Raw genomic sequence first — 26,023 nt, 5'->3', positions numbered from 1 at the left:
TTAAAATTCTTGTACCCATGGAAAGAGGGGACCCTCAGCTTTCATCCTAGGGCCCTTAGACTTCTGGGGGGATTTCTGGGTACTCGGAAACCCCCCCTGCGTGCGCTACTGATGTTACAGAACAATGAGGTGATAGGGTATTTGTTTTCTAAGCAACACAGCAACACAGAACTAGCAAAAGTGTACAAGCCACATTCACGAGCTTCAGAATGAAGTTCTGTTTAAGGAAGTCAGGGGCTGAAATGTTCCCTGTCTAAGTGGAAGTGGTTAGCTAGCCCGATAAATGAAGGGAGGTAAAAGCATCTCTCACGAAATACAATGGGGGCTCCTCTACATCTATTAGCTAATCAGTTAGGCATTGGAAAACAAAGGAAAGAAGATGAAATTATGTTCAAAAATACACTCAAAAGTATTCAGATGCCTGCAGTGGCGTAACTATCAAAACTGATAATTAAGTATCCACCTTGCTGTGAATAGCAACTTTGGATAGAAAATCGCTACAGATACAGCTGATCTGAAGATCATTTGTCCTCGCGATTCCTATCACCGCTACTTTAGCACTGCCACATCTGACTTGTGAACCCTGCGTCCAATAGAAGAAGGGGAGGAGAAACCTGATCTGATCAGGACTGAATGGTAAGCAGGATATTTATATTTCCTGTGTTACCACTACAACGAATATAATTAATGACCCCAATACTTAATTATGTAAAAAACAAAGGTAGGTGAAAAGTAAAATTTTTCACCAATTTAAAATAAAAACGAAGGGATGTTGTAGCAAGCAGTGAAAATAGTGGAGAAGGTGCTCATGGCAACCAATCCGCTTTAAATAACATTTATCATCTGCATTCCGTACAATTATGCACAGTAACTGATTGGTTACCATGGGTAACTTCTTTGCTGGCTCATTTGTCCACAATTTTTACTGCCTTATACAACCAGGACTATGGTACATTTTCTGCAGTGTACTCCTGTTATTAATCTGGCACATCATCCTGCATGCATTAGCACTCACTAATGGTTAGCCAAACCTCTGCGGTGGTTGGCCACAACCCCAAGCATGGGCCTGTACCACTGCATTTCCCCAGTGGGTCCTTCATGCCCCAGTCCAACACTGATGCTGAAAAGAGCTAATCACCAGCCACCGGCAGCTGCAACATCACCTGGGTCTGGTCAGGGCCAGATATACTGCTTGGCAAGGTGTGTCCCGAGGGGTCAGTTTCCGTACCCCCTGAATTCCAGCAGTGTTGCACAGCTGCAGTCACAACTAGGTACAGGAAGGAGGACACTTTAGACCAGGGCTGGGCAACACCGGCCCTCCAGATGTTAGTGAACTACACATCCCAGGATGCTTTGCATTTAGTTTTGCTATGTGGCCATGCTGAAACTGATGCAAGGCATTCTGGGATGTGTAGTTCACTAACATCTGGAGGGCCGATGTTGCCTAGCCCTGCTTTAGACTGTACTTCTCTCTGGAAAGCTTTTCCCTCCAGGTGCCGATAGGATAAAATTCTAAAAACAGATGGATGGCTTCCACAAGTGGGACCAGTACACTGCTAAACAACGTGCTTTCCTCTCACCCGGACTGAGGGGGGAAAACGTACTGGATCCTCCTATGATGTACCCATCGAAGCATCAAGCAGCAACATGTTTTGGACAGGCTATGTCCTTCATCCGGGTGTATACCTGAGGAAGGACCCTGTGGAAGGACATAGCCTGTCCGAAATGCATTGGTGCTTGGACGGGTACACCATAGGAGGATCCAGTACGTTTTCCCCCCTTACCATCGGGTTCTGCCACATATGACTTCAGCTCAGTCCTGGTTAGAGGAAAGCACGTTGTTCAGCAGTGTACTGGTCCCACTTGTGGAAGCCGTCCATCTGTTTTAAGAATATTATCTGTGTTTTGTTTTATGGATATCTGTTAAGAATAAAATACCCCCTTCTTTACGGAGAATTGGAGGTGTTGACTACTTCATATGAACAAGGACTCAAGTGTAAAGATACCTTTATGCGAACATAGGGATTTATTCCCAGGTCAGTACATTGATCCATATCAATCATTTATGATGTGTGAAGCCTGATGAAGTATAAAGATACCTTTTATATGCAAATAGGGATTTATCCCAAGGTCAGTACAAACCATAAAGTGTGGTCAAGAGTGGAGGAAATATATTGATGGATATAAAGAAACCTTGATACACACATAGGTGACATCTATAATTTGCATACTATAAAATTATACAAAGCAGCTGATTGGTTGCCATGGGCAACTTCTTCACTGGCTCCTCCCTTATCACTGCTTCATAAATCTACCTCACGTTATGATACCTTCCAACTGTCCCGATTTTCGCAGACAGTTGGACACCTGGTGTCTGAGGCCAAGCCTCTCTTCGGGAACACATGGGACCGTTATGGGCGGGATCCCATATTTGCATGTAAAAATGTTGGGAGGTATGCAGTATTGCTCACTAATTTAATATGAATGCAGGTACACGATAAATAAAATGTACTGTACTACCTATCTGCACCTCACATTTGGATCCCCTTTTACGCTGTGCTATATTTGTCTTCATATATGGATTTGAATATATTCAAAAAGGTTTCCTACAGCTCACATTACACTGCACTGCGGCATGTATTATACAGAATACTTGGGATTTATTTTGAGCTTAAGGCAGGTAGAACATATATTTACAAAAGTGTGCTCGCATATTTAAAGATAGGAACTCATGTAGACCTTTTGTTAATGTTGACCGAGCTTGAGTGCATGTTGACCTTTTGGTGTTGACCCAGTGAATGTCGACCTATCACCAGGATGCCGTCCTACAAACCTGCAATGGAATGATCCATATTTAGATACTTACAAGCCTATCAAGATATGATTTAACTGTACTATTAAGTTTATATCAGGGTTGCCTACTTTTAAAGTCTTGGCGAGGAGACTGTCAGCAGCACTTCGGGGGGCAGGGCCTGATGTAGACCTCATCAAGCCCTGCCCCCGTAGGCAAATCCCGCAATTTGCGGGTCTTCGGGGAGGGGGCGGGGCTAAATTACACAATTTGCATCTTTAGCCCCCTCCCCAAGCCGTGCATCGCGGAAAAAGGAATGCTGCCGTGTATATGTATGTATGTATGTATGTGTGTGTGGTTTGCTCACCTTTCCGGGAGGCTGGGAGGGGGAGCCTCCCGGCTATTCCCGGAGGGTAGGCAACCCTGCTTTATGTTGATGCTGCTGCCGATGTATGTAGAAGTTGTTACTATTTATCTATTAAAATATCTTTAAAAAACAGTAGCTGAGATTACCCACTTCCTTTTCCAAAGAACAATCCAATAGTATCACTCATAGAGGGATATCCATTGACTCCCCAGGGGCTATCCAATTAGCCCCAATAATTTGTCACAGTCAGGCAAAACCAAATTCCGAAAACAGTCATCATAATAGGAAACACCGCTGGATTCATTGTGTTATTCTTTTTTTTTTTTTTTTGTAAGTCAGGGGTTAAATCCCCTGGCTGATGTGGGTCATTAGATCGATATTGTCTAGCTTGACAGTCAACAGGTCGACCACTATTGGTTGACACAGCAAAAAAAAGTTGATATGCATTAAGTCAACATGGTCAAAAGGTCAATACAAGCAAAAGATCGACAGGGGAAAGGTGGACATGAGTTTTCATATTATTGGTGCCTATGTTGGAAGATGTCGACATGGGCACCGTATAAGTGTACCCTCGCATGGCTCGCTGCACTCATCCTGCTTCGGTCACGGCGCCTCGCTGCCCTTGGCACACTATTATATTCTCCCTCTATGCCCACTGGCATGATAAAGTAAGAACAAGTCGGTTTAAAAAAATACAAAAAATCATGAAAAACTAACGTTGACGATCTTTTGCTAGTGTTGACCTTTTGACCTAAAGCATGTCAACCTTTTTCATGCGTCGACCTATTGCGTGTCCACTAATAGTGGTAGACATATTGACTGTTGAAATAATGACTGCATACTAACCCCCCAATCATGTAGTATTACAAAAGCCACAACTTAAATGACTGACCAGTGTCCTGTGAGAATGACTTTGGCTGGCTGCAGGGCCATGTGGGGCATGGAAAGAAGTCCTTTTATTAGCTAAATTAAGTTATCATTTAACAGGAGATTTTGGTTCTCTTATTGCAATAACATAACCCCATTTACATATGTCCATCATTTATTGTGTCTTAATTGCCATTATTAAGAGCAGATTCATCGGGTGGTCAACATAATCTTCTTAAAACATGTCTTACAGCTTCTCCGCCAATATGAGTGCACATCTGTTTGATAACATCAGTCAGAAGCCTGGCCTACAGATATGGTCCATCGAGGTAAGACTTTCTCCTCCCTTTATGATTCCTGTCATTTTGCATGTCACATTACTGTGATATAAAGTTTATTTAATTGATTCCTCTTTTACCTGCTAGTTTGTCTCAGGTAGCCCTTGCTTATTTGGCTACCTGTGGGCAACCAGCTACTACTGATGATTACAATTGGACTCATTGAAGTGTTATTGATGTTTACTGAAAGCATCCTGGTTTTGCCATTTTGTTTCTGGATGTTCTGCCTCAGACGATATCTCACCAAGTTGGAGGTGGAATGTAGGCAAAAAGTTGGCTGCATTTCCCATTCTGTATGTACACGTTTTGCATTCCTCAGAGGGATCATCTGATTGGATTTCTTCCCGTGTCCACTGTGGTGCGTGCATCATTCTTCAGATAAATTCGGAAGTTCTTGTATAGCAAAAGACAGCTGTTACAAGGAGAGCTGTCCTCTGCAATTTTATAGGTACATACCGGAGTTATTAATGCCAGTATGTACAGTGTGCCCTATAAGTGCATCATTCATCAATAAATCCTTACTGCAGCAGTGATACAACGAACGGGACCGCACATCAGGTGGGAATCGTAAGTAAATGACATAAGATTTGACACTTTTCACATGATTAATTGGCCCGGTGCATCTAAATCATGTAGAAAAGTGTCAAATTGCACAAACATTAGACCATCTCTTTTAAATTATGCTTTTCCATAATTGTTCAGAATTATTTAATTATTACAAGGGCTGAAGGTAGTCACAGAAAAATTGGTGCTTTTTAAACAAATTTTTTTATTACACATGGCTCTTGTGTGCATGTGATGCTATTCATAACATTACAAAGGAGTGCTCTTTTAATGCCTCTCTGCCAAAGTGCCATATGGATGCATAACATTAGTCCCATTAGAATTATTGGACAATACAAAAGACTATCCCCAATATCATTTTGCACAGCTTCAAAAACCGAAGCTCATTGGTGAACTTACTGCGCACTTCTGTTCATCCTCAAATGAAGGTATCTTGTTTCACAATCTTCTGCAACTTGCTGGATCAGAATCTTGCTGACCGGATCCATGCCTGTTTAAAATAATACGGAGCCTCTCAACCAGATTATTTGTCCAAGACATTACCAGTGTTTAGCCTAGATGCGGTCATTGGTTCTACAAGCATTACTTTTTGTCATATTTTTTTCATACTCTATGCTTTTCCCTGCTCGCCTACAGGTGATATGACTACTCATTTCTTCTAAACCGCGGGAATAGGCAATATCTGGCTTGAGCAATGTAGTTGAATAGCTGTAGCAATAGCTGAATTGTTTGGTGATGCACTTTAGTGTCACCAGTGTGCCTTTTGAGCCTTCTTTTATCTTTACCTACACATGCAAGGCTACATTACTGGAAAAGGCCTGCTAATTGTAGCTTAAGCCTCTAGCTATAATTTCTACACAAGTTACTGGCATAGTAGCTTATTACAGCTTGCTCTACCAGCTTCTGTGCTGATTGTAGTGTACAGTATATATGCTTTGTGTGGGAGTTGTTAGGTAGACTAGTGTAGTCTGGGGGGGTTAGGATCCGGGTATGCCTAGTTTATGGGGGGCAATGGGTGTGGGTAAATGTTTTGTTCATGGGTGTATTTGTTTCTTATTAGCAATGGTGAATGTGTGTTTTGTTCTTATTTATTCTGCCTCTGTATTAGAGTAAGGCTATGAGAGGTGAGGTGAGGGCTAGGCTATGGGAGGTGAGGTGAGGGCTAGGCTATGGGAGGTGAGGTGAGGGCTAGGCTATGGGAGGTGAGGCGAGGGCTAGGCTGTGGGAGGTGAGGTGAGGGCTAGGCTATGGGAAGTGAGGTTAGGTTGCTGGAGTGGAGGTAAGGGTTAGGCTATGGGAGGTGAGGTGAGGTAAGGTTATGGTTAGGCTATGGGAGATGAGGTTAGGCTGCTGGAGGAAAGGTTAGGGTTAGCCTGCATGAGGGAAGGTTAGGGTTGGGCTGCGGGAGGAGAGGTTAGAGTTGGCTATGGGAGATGAGGTGAGGGTTAGGCTATAGAATAGGTTATGGAAGGTGTGGTGAGGATTAGGCTATGGGAGGTGAGGTGAGGTTTAGGCTATGGGAGGTGAGGTTAGGGTTAGGCTATGGGAGATGAGGTTAGGCTGCTGGAGGAAAGGTTAGGGTTAGGCTGCGGGAGGAGAGGTTAGAGTTAGGCTATGGGAGATGAGGTGAGGGTTAGGCTATGGGATAGGTTATGGAAGGTGTGGTGAGGATTAGGCTATGGGAGGTGAGGGCTAGGCTATGGGAAGTGAGGTTAGGTTGTTGGAGGGAAGGTTAGGGCTAGCCTGCATGAGGGGAGGTTTAGTTTGCATGAGTGGAGGTTAGGGCTAGGCTCCTGAAGGGGTGGGTTAGGCTGCAGGAGGATTGAGTTAAAATCACACTTACTTTCACACACATGCAAACACTATATGTATGTGTGTGTGTGTGTATATATATATATATATATATATATATATATATATATATATATATATATATATATATATATATATATATATATATATATATATATATATATATATATATATATATTGTAAGACAGTGGCAGGGAAAGTCATAGACGGCAGGTACTTTTCCCCTAGAATCCTGTCTTATGGCATATAGACTGCAGGCTGTTTCAATCTGTGTGGTAAGCTCCGGCTTACAAAGGGTGTTCTGTCCTGGGCTGGTAATCAGGAGAACACCTGATTCTTTAAAAAGGAGTCAGCCCTCTCCATAGAGCTCTCTCTCTCCCTGGGTGTTGGAGGCAGTAAGCTGCTGCTAGAGAGAGACAAGGCTGTAAGTACTGCATTACTTGATCTATATCTGCTGTATGCGTCCAGTGTCACATAGTGTGGCCCTGGTATAGAGAGGGACGTTTATTCTGTTTAGTTAGAGCTCAGACGAGCAGGTTTTTGTTTTCTGTTTTGCCTGAAGTGTAAAGGCTGTTGTTAGTTTCTTGCTCTGAGTGCTGCAATAAAACTCAGGCAAGCCCTGTTTTGGACCCAAGCCGTGATGTCACTGTCTAAGTCTGTGCCAAATCCTCACCTGTGCCTACCCGTTTGATGCTAAAACCCCACATATGGTGGAGAATGCGAGCAAGCATCTCACTTAAAGAGACATACATCGAACTATAGGACTTTTGCTACAGCAAGCTGGAAGTTGTTGCTAAAGGCAACCAGCCACAAGTGAGTGTCTGGAGTGCACTGATACTTGCATGTCCTGGCTAAAGGCTGCTGTAACACTGCAACAGGAGACTGTTAAAATGGAGGACCTTTTAAAACACTTGGTGCAGGCAAACGCATGTCAGCAAAAGGTGCATGAGGAGGCCATGCGTGCCCAGGCTGAAACCAATGTTTTGCTGCTTGAATCCAACAGACTAGCCTTAAAGGAACAGCAGCAAATTAATCTGCAATTACAAGAGCAAATACAGAATGTGGCTAAGAGTGTGGCGCAGAGTGTGCAAACACCCCAACCCTTGCTTCCAGCCACACGGGCTGCAGTACAGAAATCTCTGCAAAAGATGACTCTCACGGATGATGTAGAGGCCTTTCTTGCGGTGTTTGAACGTGTAGCAGAGCGTGAACAGTTACCCGTGGATCAATGGGCAGGTGTGGTAGCACCTTTTCTAACTGGAGAACCACAAAAGGCGTATTTTGATCTGAGTGAGCAGGATGCTAACGACTACGCGAAACTCAAGGGAGAGATCCTTGCTCGCTTAGGCGTAAACATGAGTGTGCGTGCCCGGAAGGTGCATAACTGGACTTTTTCTGAACAGTTACCTGCGCGGTCCCAAATGTATGACCTGGTCCACCTGGTAAGGAAATGGCTACAGCCAGAGGAGTCTACACCAGCGCAGATCGTGGAGAGAGTTGTGCTGGACAAGTATCTTTGTTCCTTACCTCCAAAGGTTCAGCGCTGGGTCGGTCACGGCGACCCTAATGATGCCGAGGGGCTTGTCAACTTGGTTGAGAGGTACAGAGCTACTGAAAATCTAATCCAAGAAGTGCCTCCTGGACATTCCACCCTCAAGAACAGCAAATCGGCCGGATCATCTGGTAAGACTGTTCCGTTTACTAGAGGGGTGAATAATGTTGTAAAGGGAGGTGGCCTAGATGGGGAACAAACAGTGGAGAGGCGTTCCCAAGGGACAGTAGGGTCCAAACCTGGGTCGCAAAAAGACTGGGGCCGCATACAGTGTTGGCGTTGTCATGGACCTGGGCATATTGCTGCCAATTGCCCCCTTACTTCTGAGCCAATGGAGTGTGATACAGCCAGGCGAAGCTCTTTATATGCACGTTCTGTTTTCTCTGCTGAGACTGTGTCAGAAACTGGACAGCAAATATGTCATGTAAAGGTGGATGGTTATCCCGGGAGGGCTCTTCTGGACTCTGGGAGTTTAGTTACTCTCGTCCATGCCAGCTTGGTAGACCCTGGGACACTCACAGGACGTTACATAGGGGTCTTGTGCATACATGGGGACACCAAGGAGTATCCCACAGCTTTAGTCCAGCTAAAGAGTACTTGTGGAACTGTGTCCCATGAAGTGGGCGTGGTAGAGACCCTGATGCATAGTGTGATCCTGGGAAGAGACTTCCCATTGTTCTGGGACTTGTGGAAAAAGAATGTACACTGCACTAGAAATGATGTTAATAATAAGAATGTGTGCCCTGTGATTAGTCCTGAGCCTTTTGATCAGGATACTGAGGTTCAAACGGTAGGGGTGACCACTATTGAATCTGACCGTTTTCCCCTAGCTGTTCTTGCAGGTGAAGCTGAGGAGCAGGAAGAAGCGTGTGACATGCCTGAGCTAGAGATGTCACGTGATAATTTTGGGACTGCTCAACTTAGAGATCCCACCTTATTAAGAGCTAGGGAAAATCCTAAAGTCATAAATGGTGAGCCCCAATACCCCAATGCTGACAAAGAGTTCCCATATATGGCCATTAACCAGGATCTACTGTATCGGGTAGATAAAAAAGTGGGAAGTGTAAATTATAAAGTGTATCAACCAGGTAAACGGAAGCCAGAACAGTTGTACCATGTGAACTTAATTAATCCCTGGAAAGACAGAGAGACTCTGACAGCTGTAAGTGCCCCCTCTAGTGATAGCCCAGAGGTGCGGGTGTCAGAGACCCTGTCCAAATCCCAGAAGCAGGAAACTAAAGAGTTAGTACAAAGGAATTATGATGTGTTCTCAGAACTTCCAGGGCGCTCCACAGCCATAAAACATGACATTGTCACCGAACCTGGAGTTCGGGTACGCTTAAAACCCTATAGAGTACCAGAAGCGCGTAGACAGGCCATATCTGGGGAGGTCCAGAAAATGTTAGACCTGGGGTATGTTATCGGGAGAGGTATAATAAAGCCACAAATAAATAAAGTGGAGGCTATCCAAGACTGGCCTCGTCCTTCGACAAAAAAACAAGTCAGGGCTTTTTTGGGAATTCTGGGGTATTACCGTAGGTTCATTCCCCAGTTTGCAACCATGGCAGCGCCCCTAACCGATCTTACCAAAGGAGGTAGGGCAGTTATGGTCAGCTGGAACCCAGAGGCTGAAAGGGCATTCCAAGAATTAAAAGTGGCCCTTTGTAATCAACCAGTCCTGATCACTCCAGATTTTAAAAAAGAGTTTGTCGTACAGACTGATGCTTCTGATGTGGGACTAGGTGCTGTCCTCTCCCAAGAAGTTGGTGGAGAGGAACACCCGGTAACATATTTGAGCAGGAAGCTCACACCTACGGAGAGAAACTACAGTATAGTCGAGCGGGAGTGCTTAGCAATCAAGTGGGCCCTTGAATCCCTAAAGTACTATCTCTTAGGACGCTCCTTTAGATTAATCACTGACCACTCCCCACTTACATGGATGTACCAAGCCAAAGAGAGAAATGCAAGGGTCATGAGATGGTTTCTCAATTTGCAAAATTTCAAATTTACAGTGGAACACAGAGCAGGAAGGCTTCAGGGTAATGCCGATGCCCTATCCCGAACATACTGCCAGTTGGCAGACAGTGTCCGACCCCACAGGTTCGAACAGAGGGGGAGGGTATGTAAGACAGTGGCAGGGAAAGTCATAGACGGCAGGTACTTTTCCCCTAGAATCCTGTCTTATGGCATATAGACTGCAGGCTGTTTCAATCTGTGTGGTAAGCTCCGGCTTACAAAGGGTGTTCTGTCCTGGGCTGGTAATCAGGAGAACACCTGATTCTTTAAAAAGGAGTCAGCCCTCTCCATAGAGCTCTCTCTCTCCCTGGGTGTTGGAGGCAGTAAGCTGCTGCTAGAGAGAGACAAGGCTGTAAGTACTGCATTACTTGATCTATATCTGCTGTATGCGTCCAGTGTCACATAGTGTGGCCCTGGTATAGAGAGGGACGTTTATTCTGTTTAGTTAGAGCTCAGACGAGCAGGTTTTTGTTTTCTGTTTTGCCTGAAGTGTAAAGGCTGTTGTTAGTTTCTTGCTCTGAGTGCTGCAATAAAACTCAGGCAAGCCCTGTTTTGGACCCAAGCCGTGATGTCACTGTCTAAGTCTGTGCCAAATCCTCACCTGTGCCTACCCGTTTGATGCTAAAACCCCACAATATATATATATATATATATATATATATATATATATATATATATATATATATATATATACCAAGAGAAGGACCTGTCACTCAGGACTGAAATAAGCTGCGTTTCCGTGTGGCTTGCTCTGTTGCCATGAGTCGATGACCTGTGTCGACACACAGACATCCATACACAATACTCCAAATGGACAAAGGCACTCAGAGGCTTGATGCTGGTGAAGAAACTGGAGTTACTTGTGCCTTTGTGTCCTGACGACGGGGGCTTGACCCCCGAAACGTAGACAGGCTATGGAATAAAAATTCCTCCAGTTTCTTCACCAGCATCAAGCCCCTGAGTGCCTTTGTCCATTTGGAGTATTATATATATATATAATATGTCTTCCAACTTAGATGCAGGTAAAATTTATTAATACATCACCATAGTCTCCGTGAATAATGCCGACGTTTCGAGCCACTGCGGGCCCTTTGTCAAGACCAAACAGATGGATGGGTCACAGCCCCAGAAATTGACTTCTGGGGCTGTGACCCATCCACCGAGAACCCAAACCTGCTGCCATGTTATCACTATACACCTTGACAAGCACCTGCTGATGTCCCATCTAGACACATCAATCTGGTCACACTGCGCTCCTCAGTGTTTGACAATGTTTCCACCAGTCCCACGCACAACTTACTGGACAGCTAATTTTACACTGACAATTAGAATAAGCTAGGACACGCCCCTTCCCAACACTTACTCTCTTTGCACATTTTTAATCCATCCCACCCGCAATGCAGCCATGGTCTTACCAAGGTGAAATTTACCTGGTGATAGACTTTCCTTGTTGATCAAAAATATTGACCTACAGTACTTTTTCTGTCACCTAAATTTAAATATATTTTCATTAAATAATCTACATTTTACTCATAAGTATATTCTATCCCCACAGGATTCCTAATACCTTCCATGTGTTTTATTTTAATTATTTGAATGATGCAGTTCTTCAGTTCTTATCTACAGCATCTTAGCCACCTCACATCTTAGACCCATCTCGCATTTAAAGACCTCAAGTAATTGTCTGTCATATTTTATATATATATATATATATATATATACAGTGCTATTTTTCAGCAGGAACCAGCAGGAACTCAGTTCCTGAACCTCTAATTAAATATGACATCATCAGGAACTACAAATGTACTTTCCATAAGATAAGTTTTATTTTAAAGTCACCTGTGAGTGCCTTTGTTTCTAAATACAATATATACATCTATCTCTCCCTCCCTCTCTTTATTATATATATTTTTTTTTATTTAATTGATCCAACCCCAGACCTGGAGTTCCTGAACCTATTTTTCCAGAAAAATAGTACTGTGTGTATATATATATATATATATATATATATATATATATATATAGATAGATAGATAGATAGATAGATATATATATATATATATATATATATATATATATATATATATATATATATATATATATATATATATATATATATATATATATATATATATATATATATATATATATATATATATATATATATGCTAGAACTTTGATCACCTTCTGAATGACAGGAGGCATGTGTAATATACTGTATAATGCATAGCATGTATACTCATGATAGGTTTCGTATCTTGGATCTGAGTGCATTTAGCGCATTGCTGTGTATTCGGTATTGCCATTCACCTTCCTGTGACTGCTACACCATTGCGACCTGCTGCCCCATCTTTCCTGTCTCTGACACTGCTCTGCCTGTCTGACTGCATATCTGTGTTCTATGATAGACACTCTTATTGACCAGCAGATACTGTATGGTTGTTTGCTCAAGACCTGGATGCAACCAAGTACCAGTTAATATTACATTGATTTCTATGGGAAAAGGTGTTGCTAAAGATGAGAATCTACAGCTAGCCTGCCTATAACTTATGATCTACTATAAACATTATCAGGCTATGGGGTCTATTTATTAAGCCTTTGAGTGTCAAGTGAATTTATCAAAATAGGTGTGAAAATTGCCAAGCAAATTCCTCATAATGACCTGTAATGTTTACCTTAATATACCTTTAAATATAATCTTTTTTTACACAACATTTTTATTTTGCTGGTATTTTTAGCAATTATTTTGCATATCTCTCAGAGATGTTGAAACTCAAAGGGTTAATATTTAATAGGACTGTTTTTGTAGTCTAAGCAATTGTCCAATTATCATGCAAGACTAATGCTAATCCATAATAACTACAGTAAGTTGAGTCATATTAAGTTCTTTTTTAAAATGTTTTTATTCTGTACATTATGTGATGGAATACTTACTGTACTTGTATAGCAGTTACACTCCTGGTTCATTGGGGTCTGTTATTATATTGGGGTCTCTTTGTTCAGTAGATGCTGGCAATTTGAGGTATGAGGTCTCTACGCTACAAGGGGTGGTGGTTGGGGGAAGGGGGGGAGAGAGTATCTCCAAAACATCAAAATGTGCAGTCCGGAGCTTGTAGTGTCCGGTCTGGGGTATGTCCTGTCGGGGACTTCACGTGACAGCTGTCACCAAAGAGAGGAGGAGGGGGAAAATAAAGCCTCACTCCATGGTCCAGGCGTGTAGCAAAAACCGGAACGGTCTGGACCACACGGGGAGGCTGTAATCTCCCCTTCCCCATGTCCCTGGTGAAAGCTATCACAGGTATCCCCCTGGACAAGATACCCCCAGGCCGGACACTACAAGCTGCGGACTGCAGATTATTATGTCCGGTCCGGCTGTCCGGGGTCTTGTCCGGGTCCGGTTTTTACGTAGTCCCGAAAATACCTCACACTACTAATTAGTATACAAACAATAAAAAAAAATCCGGTAACCCTTTGAGTATGATTTAAAAAGTGTATATCATGTGCACAATTGTGCTGTACAGTATATAGCACTGTATTGTCCCAAACAGGTGACTGGTTACTGGGGATTTTGCTGAATAACTTGTTCTTGCACATCAATCAGTAGCCAGAGACACAACCCCGAGGCTCTCCGTGTATGTTCTAATGCTAGTCATCAGACACTAATCTCGCACAATGGGCAAATGTCACACAATGCAACAATCACGCACAGAATGGGAGCAGCTGATCTTTCCATCTTTATATCCTCGCTCATTACATTCAGAATCACTGAGATACACAATTAGTGTTATACCTATGTATTTCAGTACACATTATATTATGGTGTCCATTGCTTATGAACAAGCTAACACCCTGAGAGGAAGCTGCACCAGTAACAATAACCACATACTGTACACTGTTACGCTACACCACGCCACTGTGTAGAACAGGGCTGGGTAACACCGGTCCTCCAGATGTTAATGAACTACACATCCCAGGATGCTTTGCATTAGTTTTGCTATGTGGCCATGCTGAAACTGATGCAAGGCATGCTGGGATGTGTAGTTCATCAACATCTGGAGGGCCGGTGTTGCCCAGCCCTGGTGTAGAACAACCACTGACTGTCAGTGAGAGACCCCCAGCTAATTGGTGGTTGGTCCAAAGGCAGACAGTGTTTGGGTAGACCTAGACATTACTGTCAACCTACTGACTATCAACACCATATGGTCGACATTGACAAGGTTGACACAGACAAAAGTTTGACATGGCAATTGTGAACACATGAATAGGTCAATATGAGCTATCTTCATGTGCCGACCGTTGCCATATTGACCGTTGCCATATCAACCTTGTCCACATTGACCATCTGGTGTTGATCTGTCGACCTAGATACTTTCAACCCTTCAAACCATAACCCAGCTAACGATCTTAATTGTGTAATGACCTTAATTGTGTAAATAATTTTGTCAACCTGGTCGCTAACTACTCTGAGGGTTTCCCTGGGGTATACATAGTATTTCTGACAACGTGATGTAAAATGGAAATAATATGAATGCAAAACCAGGTGTGTTATTATTGCCATTTAAAATCCCACAGCCAGAGCTGACAACAGCCACCAACCTGTCGCCACTAAGTAAACCTAGCTCTCCCTGAATGATCAGTCACATCCACATGTTGGGCTGCGTCATATACAAATATTCCTATGAATTTTTCATCTATTAACTTCCTGTAATTTACATTGTTTAATATATTTATTAATGATATTGGAATAGTGATTAAAATTGCAATATTTGCAGAAGACACGAAATTGAGTAAGGAAATTAACTCAGGAGAGGATGTGGAAACACTACAAAGTGACTCAAATAAACTGGAAAGGTGGGCGGAAAGGTGGAAAATGCGGTTTAACGTTGAAAAACGTAAAGTAATTCATTACGGGAACCAAAAATGAACAAGCTACTTATAGGCTAAATTGAGTTATTATAGGAAATTCTGCTGTAGAGAAGAACTTGGGGGTCATCATAGATGAAAAATTGGGTAATAGTGCACACTGCTCAAGTGCAACAGCAAAAGCAAACCAGACACTGGCATGCTTCAAAAGGGGTATGGATTCAAGGGATTCCAATGTGATAGTTCCTCTTTACAAGGCATTGGTGAGACCACACTTGGAATATTGTGTTCAGTTCTGGGCAGTGCACCTTAAAAAGGACATAAATGAATTGGAACAGGTACAGAGAAGGGCGACTAAGCTAGTAAAAATCTTGAATCACTAGAATACAAAGAAAGGTTAACCAGGCTGAATATGTTTTCACTAGAGAAGCGGAGGTTGAGGGGTGATATGATTAGTATGTTCAAATACAGGATTGGGAATCATATGGAACTGGGAGATTTGTTCACTAACAGGCCTATACTTAGGACACACGGGCATGTGCTGAGGCTCAAGGAAAATAAATTCCAAAATTAGTTAAAAAGAGGATTCTTCACCATTAGAGCAGTAAAAAGCTGGAACTCATTGCCGGTGGGGGTGATTGCAGCAAGTACTGTTAATGAATTTAAATCAAAACTGGATACATTTTGGCCACTAAGGGAATCCTATAGATACGACTTATTCAATTCAGTAGTTACAAGTTAGATAGGTTGAACTCGATGGACTAACGTCTTTTTTTCAACCTTAATTACTATATTACTATGTTACATTAGCGGTCTGGATAATTGCAGAATTCATATGCTCTACCTCTGTGTGTCATTTCAGAAAATGCAAATGGTTCCACTTCCTGAAAAGGCTTATGGGAGCTTCTTTGAAGGTGACTGCTACATCATTTTATTTGTAAGTACCAATGGAACAAGTCTTACCATTTTCTGAGATTGGATTGCTTTGTGTCTTATTCCACGTACATTTTACTAACCTTTTTCTTTCCCTAGCTGTAGTCCGAGGGATTCTCTATGTAGCTATTTTCCCAATGTTTCATACGGTGATGTAATACAATATCAGCTAATTCATTTAGTTTGCAAATTAATATGGCAGCTGGGGTGATGGAATAGGAAGTGAGTATAACCTGGAGGGGGGGGGGAGCACCGCATTCGGCCAGGCTTCTTAACGATCCATGTTGAATAAGGCCCATAGATAGATGGAGATGTATATGTATGCATATATAGTGTTTATCATATTTAATGTTTCCCTTTTGTATCGGTCACTGTCTTTAATATGCACCTGTCTTTTTTGCATTTAAGGTGTGCAAAGATTAGTCAATGGCTTATTGTCAAGGATATCACACTATGAAATACAAATTCATATAATACATGTTCATTGAGTTGTAATCCCTTAGAAGGGAAAGCCACGTATGATGACGTATGTAGGCTGGGAAAGGCTAATGTTAGCTTGCAAGGAGCTTCCATATAACAGGCGCCCTCAGGCTCCCTGTACTAGAGACAAATGCTTTGCGTAGGCTGTACAGATGGAAACTGCTAACCCCAGACAGCTGCCATAATATTCCAAGTGAATAATACAAGTGAAATTGAATCTCCTCCGGTTTAATAATCAAAATCCACAAGATTTTTAGTAATTCTTTTTTTTTTCTCTTCCAAATAAAAACTTTATTGAGGTTTTTGTAATAATAAGGAAACACTATGTGGAAACGTTCATAGAAGAAGAAAGAATGTAGGGGCGTGTAACTAATCATGCAGTCTGGTATGGCATTTTGGCAAACATTCAAAAGAAAGACTGCACATAGTGGGGGGGGGGGTGTTACTGTTGTCACGCAAGGAGGAGAGGGAGGTAGAAAAGAGTAAAGGACAGTAGTGAGGAACCTCAGGACCAAGATATAGTCAAGTGGACGGGAGAGAAGAAAAAGGAATAGGGGCTGTCTGGCAACTATTATCCTGTCTGGATGACAGTCTAGCCATATGGGTGCAGGGTGTGCGGTTTGCAGGTGCCCCTGGACCAGTGTTCCCTCTAAGCTGTGCGCGCGTGCGCGCGCACACAACATGACGAGCGTGCGCACAGACATTACAACAGAGCGCACAAAGCAGCAGTGGTCCCTTTTTGCAGTTGTGGACTCAATTAATGTGTGTTTCACCCAGTAACTACATTCTGTGCTGTGATTTGAATGTTTAAATGTTTAATATCATTTTGAAGTAAAGTTAACGCACAAAAATTAAAATTTCCTTCCAAAGTTGCACAGCCAAAATCTTTTGCCGCACATAGCCTTTGTCAAATTAGAGGGAACATTGCCCTGGACCCATGTGCACCGCACACCTTGCACCCATTATAGATAGACCAGTGCTCCGGCATTGTGTGTGTGCTCACAGAAGAAAAGGGCATGGACACGCTTCATGGTGGTTTAACCTTGCAACATGCCCTGCTCCAGCATGCCAACTCAGTAGATGGCAATACCAGCTGTGGATCCAAGAGAAGGTAAATAAAGGGAGCATTACGTTTTTAAGCAAGGGTCAAAAAGGCCCACAACAGGGCTTGACCACACCCCCAGAGAACTCTGACCGTACATCTAGTTGGACCTATTTATTATTTATTGACCGTTAATTATAAAGTGCACATTTAGGGATCCGTCCTATTCTCTGCAATGATCTTGCAGGTGCAAATCATTGTGGCATTGATTCGCTCCAAAGTGCTCTCTGCCCCATAGGGTTTCTGAGCAATTTTGTGCAAAGTCGGGCTGATTTCAGCCCGCAAGGGGTGTAAGTTCGGGTGCCGTTGCCAGTGCTAAAACAATGCAGAAACAGTGTCAACCTTTGCAAACAATAGGAGAGACAACATATTTGGCAGCACTTTTCGAAATAGCTCTATTTCAGATGGGGGTGTCCTTGCAGCAATCCCAAATTTTTGTGACACTAGGAGGCTTGCAACCATTGGTCGCAACATCAAACATTGCACCAGCCACATGCTTAGGGCAGATTCTCAGAGAGTATGACCTCCAATACATACTGGGTTTGGAGAACCTGTCTACAACAAGTGATTGATTTAAAGTTTGTCTACAAGTTGAAAGCTTGGGATTGGATTTTAAGATAGTAGAATGGATAAGAGCGTGGTTGCAGGACAGAAAACAGAGAGTTGTAGTAAACGGAGTACAGTCAAAGGAGGGAAAGGTTACAAGTGGAGTACCCCAGGGATCTGTACTTGGACCGGTGCTTTTTAATATCTTTATTGGTGATATTGCAAATGGAATTGAGGGTAAAATGTGCCTTTTTGCAGATGACACAAAGGTATGCAACAGGGTAGACACACCAGGAGGGGTAAAACAAATGATTGATGATCTAGGTAGATTAGAGGAATGGTCAAGAGCATGTCAACTACAGTTTAATGCCAAAAAATGCAAAATCATGCACTTGGGTCTCAAAAATCCAAAGACTAAATATAGTATAAATGGCACTATAATGGAAACGTCTGAGGAAGAGAGGGATCTAGGTGTCACTGCTGTATTTCAGGGGACTTAAAGGCAGGTAGGCAATGTAACAAAGCAATGAAGAAGGCAAGTCAGATGCTTGGTTGTATAGGGAGAGGTATCAGCAGTAGAAAGAAAGAAGTAATAATGCCACTGTATAGGTCATTGGTACGACCTCACCTAGAGTATTGTGTTCAGTTCTGGAGGCCATATCTCCAGAAGGATATAAATACATTAGAGACTGTACAAAGAAGAGCAACTAAAATGGTGCATGGCCTACATCACAAAACGTACCAGGAAAGACTAAAAGATCTTAATATGTATACTTTAGAGCAGAGAAGGGAAAGGGGGGACATGATAGAAACTTTCAAATATATCAAGGGCTTTAACAAGGTACAGGTGGGAGACATTCTTCACAGGAAGAGGAGCAGCAGAACACGAGGACATGCACTGAAACTAGAGGGAGGAAGATTCAGGGGAAATTTGAGGAAGAATTACTTCACAGAAAGAGTAGTAGATAAGTGGAATAGCCTCCCATCAGAGGCGGTAGAGGCAAATACAGTAGTACAATTTAAACATGCCTGGGATAGGCATATTGATATCCTTCCAAAGAAATAAGTATCAAATATGGTTTGCGGTAACATGTTTAAAAAAGGTGCAGACTAGATGGGCCAAGTGGTTCTTATCTGCCGTAATATTCTATGTTTCTAACCAGGGATTGATTTAAAGTTTACCGGATGTCAGCTGCCCGCACAGTTCCTCCCCAATGTGCATGCATATATAAGTGACCTGAGAGTCCCTTTCTATATGCTTGCATATACCACATCATTCGATGGTCGGCAACCATCAAAAGATGTGCGAATGGGGGGCGGGATAGCTCAGTCTGGGGGGAAGGAGAAGGGAGGAATACAGGGAAGTGACCCGCTACAGGGGCTGGAGTGGAGGTGACGGTCGGTTCGGTGGTGTGGGAACTGAAACAGAGAATCGGGTCATTGGTCGCTCAGGTCGCCCACGATTTTCAGGTGCTTCCCAGCAGATCTATGATCAGTATGATTTTGACAGGACCAGGTGACTACAGCTGGATGAAACCAGATGTTATGTGAGTGTACACACTCTAACAGTGTCTGATCAACTTGGTCAGAGGTCAGATTGGATGTGAGTAAGGTGCCCAAAGGGTGTACCCAGCTGGAACTAGGGGACTTGCTTCTGTTCTTTTAGCTCTGTATATTTTGATTACATAAAGCATTGCCAAGTGCCCAGCAAGATAGAAAAGCAAAAAGATTCCATACACACTGCGTGATTTTGCCCGACGTGTATGCACAGCAATGATGGGGAAAATCGCTGGGCTAAAAATTGCTCAGTGCATACACATCGAGCGATTTTCAAAATTCTGAGTGATTTTCACAACGCTATGGAAAGCTGTCCACCCCACCGCTCATCTGCTGGTAATTCCAGCAGATGAGCGGCTTTTGACCTGAAAGCAGCTCAACTGACAAAACTGAGCTGCTTTCAGCTTAAATCCCCCAGTGTGTACGCCTTAACTTAATTTTTTCCCCAAAAAACTAACAGATATTAGGTTATTTTATGACTGAATTAGGTTAATAACATTTATTTATAACCTATGTAACATGATTTTATTCAATTAAAATATTTACAATATCACTTGTTAGACCTCGATGGCCAAAATATCTATCCATCGATGATATATCCAAGTAACATCGCAATTATCGGGAACCTACATTTTCCCAGTGGCTGTTTCTCTATACAGCAACAGTGGGGATGGAGGATGGGTTAGGATTAGCCAAGGTGAGCGAGACTTTATTATATTTCGTCACCAGTGATTGGCTGTATGGCAGGCACTGGGGGGAGGGATAAAATAATAATGGCCATCAATCCTCTCCTGCAACTGGTTTGTCCAATTCTTCTCCCAATTCATCCCTAAAGCTGGCCATACATCAGAAAGATCGATCTTAAGATCGATTGCGCTCATGATTGTGTACAATTTCCCTTGAAATCCCCGGCAGTCCTTGGTGGTTTTTGGACACACAATCTACTCACAATCCATCATACAATCAGTCATATAATCCATCTGCTGCATGATTGTGTACAAAAGATGTGCACACAATCTGCATACAATCCATCTGCTGATTGTTTGTATGATTGTGTACACAAGATGTGCACACAATCTGCATACAATCCATCTTATGCAGGGTACACACCACGACGACCCGCTCACGATGCACATCGTGAGCGGGTCGTCAGTGTCTCGTCCGACCCGCTCACGATGTGCACCGTGAGCGGGTCCGATCCAATGGCGACCCGCACCCGGCAGTATGGTCGTTATTCAGATCCTACCTGCAGCAGGTAGGACCTGAATAACGACCGACCGACTCGCGGGACCCCGCATCGGATCGGTATCGGTCCACACCAGGACAGAAAAGGGCCCAATCACCACACAATCTACATCCAATTGGTCGGAATTGGATCTAGATTGAGGGGATCGGGCCCTAGTCGTCCTGGTGTGTACCCAGCATTACAATCGATTGAGATTGTATGATTCGGTACAATATCTTTCTGATGTATGGCCACATTTAAGCAGCATCAGATTGGAAGAGTGACCGCCGGCTTGTGCAGCCAGTGTATAGGTGGTCGGCGAATGGCCCATACACACATCATGATGTGCCATTATATCCTAAAGGTGCCCACACACTAGAAAGATCTGCGATCATAAGATGTGCACATAAATTAGCCTTCAAATCTTTTGTCCAATCTGGACAAAAGATTTCAGGCAAGCGCACATCTTTACCAAAGATTTTTCTTAAGATCCCCTGTGCGTTCCTATGGATCTTTTGTTAAATCTTCTGATCTTTTGTGCAGCATGTAAGATCAGAAGATTTAGCAAAAGATCCACGGGAGCGAGCATCGGCCGATTTTTGACCGATTTTAGCACCATTATTTGGCAAACACACGAAGTAAATCTAAGACGCCTATTTGCCTACTTAGGTGATCTATACCAACACGACGCCCACTGTATTAAGAGCCAATTGTTTGGAATATACATCCCCTAAATATTAATGATATAATATCGGGCACGGCTGTTTTACAATAAGATACTGCTGTGATTTGCGCTCAGTGACTCATGCGCTAAAATTACAGTAATAAATTGTACAACGCTGGACACAGAGAACTTGCTTCCAGCATATGTGGGGCCAATTTATTGGACAATGTGTACCCTGTTATAAAAGGGTGCAAATATCCTCCAAATATTAATTATATAATATCGGGCACGGCTGTCTTACAATAAGATACTGCTGCAAATGCGCTCAGTGACTCATTCGCTGAAATTACAGCAATAAATTGTATAACGCTGGACACAGAGAACTTGCTTCCAGCGTATGTGGGGCCAATTTATTGGACAATGTGTACCCTGTTATAAAAGGGTGCAACTATCAGCACAGCTACCTTCACATCTTTAATTGTACCCACACGTGATTTTTAACAGCAGTGTCTGTTTGGCAACGATCATAGTTACTCTGTTGGAGTAACCCTATATTTGTATAATCTCATTCGTAGGTGGCAACTAATTGATATATGTACACTCCAACTAGGTGCAATTAATAGCACCAATTTTTGACAACTCATTACCACATTTAAAAAGCCTACATGTCAATCTGCAGGCTTGCACTTGATTATAACAGAGACGTTTTGACGTCAATTTGATGAACTGTATCAAAGTAATTTTTTCACAGCATCTTAGCAACATTGTCTCAATTGTCAGTAACTTGTTTGCAAAGCATTGAAAAATATACTCTAAGTGGCTTTTCAGATTGACATACACACAAGAACAGAATAATCAACACACACAGTGCAATATTTTAATCACTGTACTTTCTTATTTTCCTTGATTCTGCACAAATACTTGTTTGTCTATACTTCGCTGGCTTGCAGCATTTTAAAATGATCTGAATAAAAGGTATATTTTAAACTCTATTTTTGTCGGTGGAAACTCTCAAACTAAAACAACATAATTTAAATCAGTTGAATGAGTGCCCCGAATTGGGAATTATTTTCTCTTTTTGTCAAGTATCTGCAAACACATTCCCAGGGAGCACCTCCAGAACTTAAAGACCTATAATACATATCTATATATCTAAATAGGAACCATATATCTGGAAACCTGAGATAGATAAAAATATCAGTCTGTGCGGACAACCATAACTCTGCTCAGCATAATGTGCCAAGATCCTTTCTGAATATGGTTTGAGCAGATACAGATCAGAAAAATGGAGAAAAATAGGGCAAGTGTGTATGCGGATCAGCTGTTGTATCTGCGACCTAGGGAAAAATTTACTAAAGGTCGATTTGATCAATATTAAATAAAATTTTCTGCATCTATTTAATTTATTAATAAATACAATTTTATATAAAAAAGTGGTATTTTAGTATATGTGCAATTTATAGTAGCAAAAAACCACATCGATTTCAAATGATGTTTTAGTAAATTTACCCCCTAGTCTATATAGTATTGTGTCACCGGTCTGGTAGGGAGTTGGTTCCCCAGAGCATTGGGCAAGTGTATACCCAGCTTATGTGTAAACCAGTCTTTGGAAGATGATCTCATCAGTGAGGAAGTTACCAGGATGAAAGGAAGGAGGGAATGTACTGTGAATGTTTGCTGAAAGGGACAAAGGAATCGAAAGGATACAGATATTAATCAGAAAAATGATCCATGCTTAGAACAAACACCAGACAAAATGCTCGGAATAAGCACACAATTTGCAGGTGAAAGATTAATAAAATGATAACATTATACTGTAAAAAGTAGGAACTGTTATCCGCATCTTGTTTTCCTTAATGATAAGAAAGCAATAAATATTCCATAAATCAAATATAAAATTCCTTTCAGTTGCCCATAAATAGCAGCAATGAAAGTTCTATATAAAAGGTGCTAATTTCACTCTCCTTAGCGCAGGGCTGGGCAACACCGTCCCTCCAGATGTTAGTGAACTACACATCCCAGGATGCTTTGCAATAGTTTTGCTATGTGGCCATGCTGAAACTGATGCAAGGCATGCTGGGATGTGTAGTTCACTAACATCTGGAGGGCCGGTGTTGCCCAGCCCTACCTTAGCGGGTTAATTATAACATATGTCCCACATCATATTAAGCAGTGTTAAGTTGGTATTTCTTATGTGATAGAGATAATTGATGTACAAGCTGGCTCAATGCCACAAGTGATGTACAGTACAAGCCAGCTCAATTCCTGATCTTAATTGTTCCTCCTGGTACCTACCGATTCTACCCAGACGCTCTGGAAATTACATTACCAGGCCTTTTCTATTCCAACTGTGCCCCAGTTCAGAAAGCAAGGACTATAAATACATTGGGGCAGATATAATAAGCCTGGCGAAGAGATAAAGTGGAGATAAAATGAAAGGAGATAACGCACTAGCCGTGTGTTTGAAATATGACAGTTGGGAGGTGATTGGCTGGTGTTATCTTCTTCCGCTTTATCTCCAGTTTATATCTTCGCCAGAAATAATACATTCTCCCCATGGTTTGATGTGGAAAAATGTGACTGGCCCGCATAGAGCACGCATCTCCACTCCATCCAGAACCTTTGGGATGAACTGGAATGGAGATTGTGAGCCAGACCTTCTCATCCAACATCGGTGCCTGACCTCATTCTACAGAATGAATGGGCACAAATACCGTCAGACACTCTCCAACATCTTGTGGACAGCCTTCAAAGAGACTGGATACTGTTATAGCTGCAAAAGGGGGACCTTCTACATGTTAAAGTATAATGTATTTGAGTACAGTGTCATTACAGTCCCTGTTGATGTAATGGTCAGGTGTGGGAATACTTTTATCAAATAGTGTATGTCCTGGCTGGTTCCCCTGGGAATCTGGTGCGCCTGAATGTATCTGGTGTTGCATGGCACCCGGGACTAAGTATATAGCTTCACACATGCCTTCTAAGCCCACCCTCAGACTCCCATTGGCTAGTTTCAAGTGAGTTTGGGAGTGATCTTAGCGGTGTGTGAATCCTTATGCTAGTTACCTGGTGCCGCACGGTTCCACATGATCCGCGCATCTGATTCACGGGCAAACCAACCAGCTCATACAGATGTAGCAGGCTACATCTTTGCAGGGGCTGGCGATTCTATCGGAGCCCCTGCAACGGAGCCTGCTGCCGGTCCACGGCGCCTCCCCCGCCGTCACCTCCGGCCTCCCTCGCTCGACCCCCCCCCTGAACTGGGCAGCGTCTCCCAATCGCCAGCGCTCGTCAGTGAAAGGGATCTGGCGGGTGCCAGGAACAGATGGAGCCGGCTCCATCTGTATTACATACATTAAAACATATGTAAAAAGGGAAAAGGTGTGAGCAGCACACAAGTGATGAAAACCAATGAAAAATAATAATCGATTGGATGGTCTTTTACACTATGTTAATTAATAACCATTAAAATACATATAATATTTGAAAATCTATAGAAGACAGATTCAATTAGAGGGAACCCCCTAAGATTGCGCATACCTCCCAACATGACCCATTCCAGGAGGGACAAGATGCTCTGTATCTGGACTTCCATGCCAGTGGCAGTTGCAGAGTTGCAGGGCTGCAGCACAGTACACATTTCAGAGAGGGGAGCCCCACCACCTTCCACCCCAAACACCATAGTCCGGGGCTCACTGTGTGGCTCCCCTATCTGAAATTTGGACAATGGTGCAGTCCCACCTTTGCAACTGACACTGGCAAGGAAATCCAGGAGCAGAGCATTTTGTCCCTCCTGGAATGGGTCATGTTGGAAGGTATGGCTTGCGGATGTGCCGGAGAGTCCATGATAGCCCTAGGAAATCACAATATAGATAGGATATTTACCACCCTTGATAGGGTACGTGTGTCCTCCACCAAGTTTCCACTAGGTCGGTCCAAGGTGGCACATATTACCGACAGTTCACTGAGTGTAATACTTGGTTGATCCACAGAAATAAATAGCAGGTGGTGCGATATCCAGGGGTTGGTTCGGACTGCGATCCGGGGTAGAATAGCATTAAAGAGGGGGTGTCCCAGTAGCTCCCTATTAAAACATATGTGTTAAGCGGTTCTCCTGCACTATATGGCCAGCACTGCAGTCCAGGGACTGCAGTCACCGCTGACCGTTGACTGACATGAGAGGGACAACATGCAGAAATGAGATTTTCTGAATGTGTAATGGGCCCATTACTGATGATGAAAGGGCACCAAAAAGACAAACAGCACAGAGCTGGTTGCATGGATAGTGAAGGTGGGGAATACCAGAGCGATTGGTGCGTTGGGAGCATATGTACCGTGTAGGGTGA

General features: G+C 42.8%; 1 protein-coding gene across 5 annotated transcripts in view; it reads left to right on the top strand.

Annotated features, from left to right (window-relative positions):
• VILL (villin like) overlaps positions 1-26,023 on the top strand; it is a 149,359-nt gene that overhangs the window by 26,549 nt on the left and 96,787 nt on the right. For all 5 annotated transcript variants that reach the window (XR_014475065.1, XM_083189106.1, XM_083189108.1 and 2 more), the window contains exons 3-4: positions 4,279-4,354; positions 16,033-16,107. Coding sequence is in view for 4 of the 5 variants with exons in the window: in XM_083189106.1 (XP_083045232.1) it covers positions 4,279-4,354; positions 16,033-16,107 (151 nt within the window). In the remaining variant the exon portion in view is untranslated. The remainder of the gene's footprint in view (positions 1-4,278; positions 4,355-16,032; positions 16,108-26,023) is intronic.

This window comes from Crinia signifera, chromosome 5, assembly GCF_055691185.1.
Source record: "Crinia signifera chromosome 5, ASM5569118v1, whole genome shotgun sequence".
Lineage (NCBI taxonomy): Eukaryota > Metazoa > Chordata > Amphibia > Anura > Myobatrachidae > Crinia > Crinia signifera.
The sequence above is the reverse complement of the archived record's forward strand: the minus strand, read 5'-3'. Positions and strand labels throughout refer to the sequence as shown.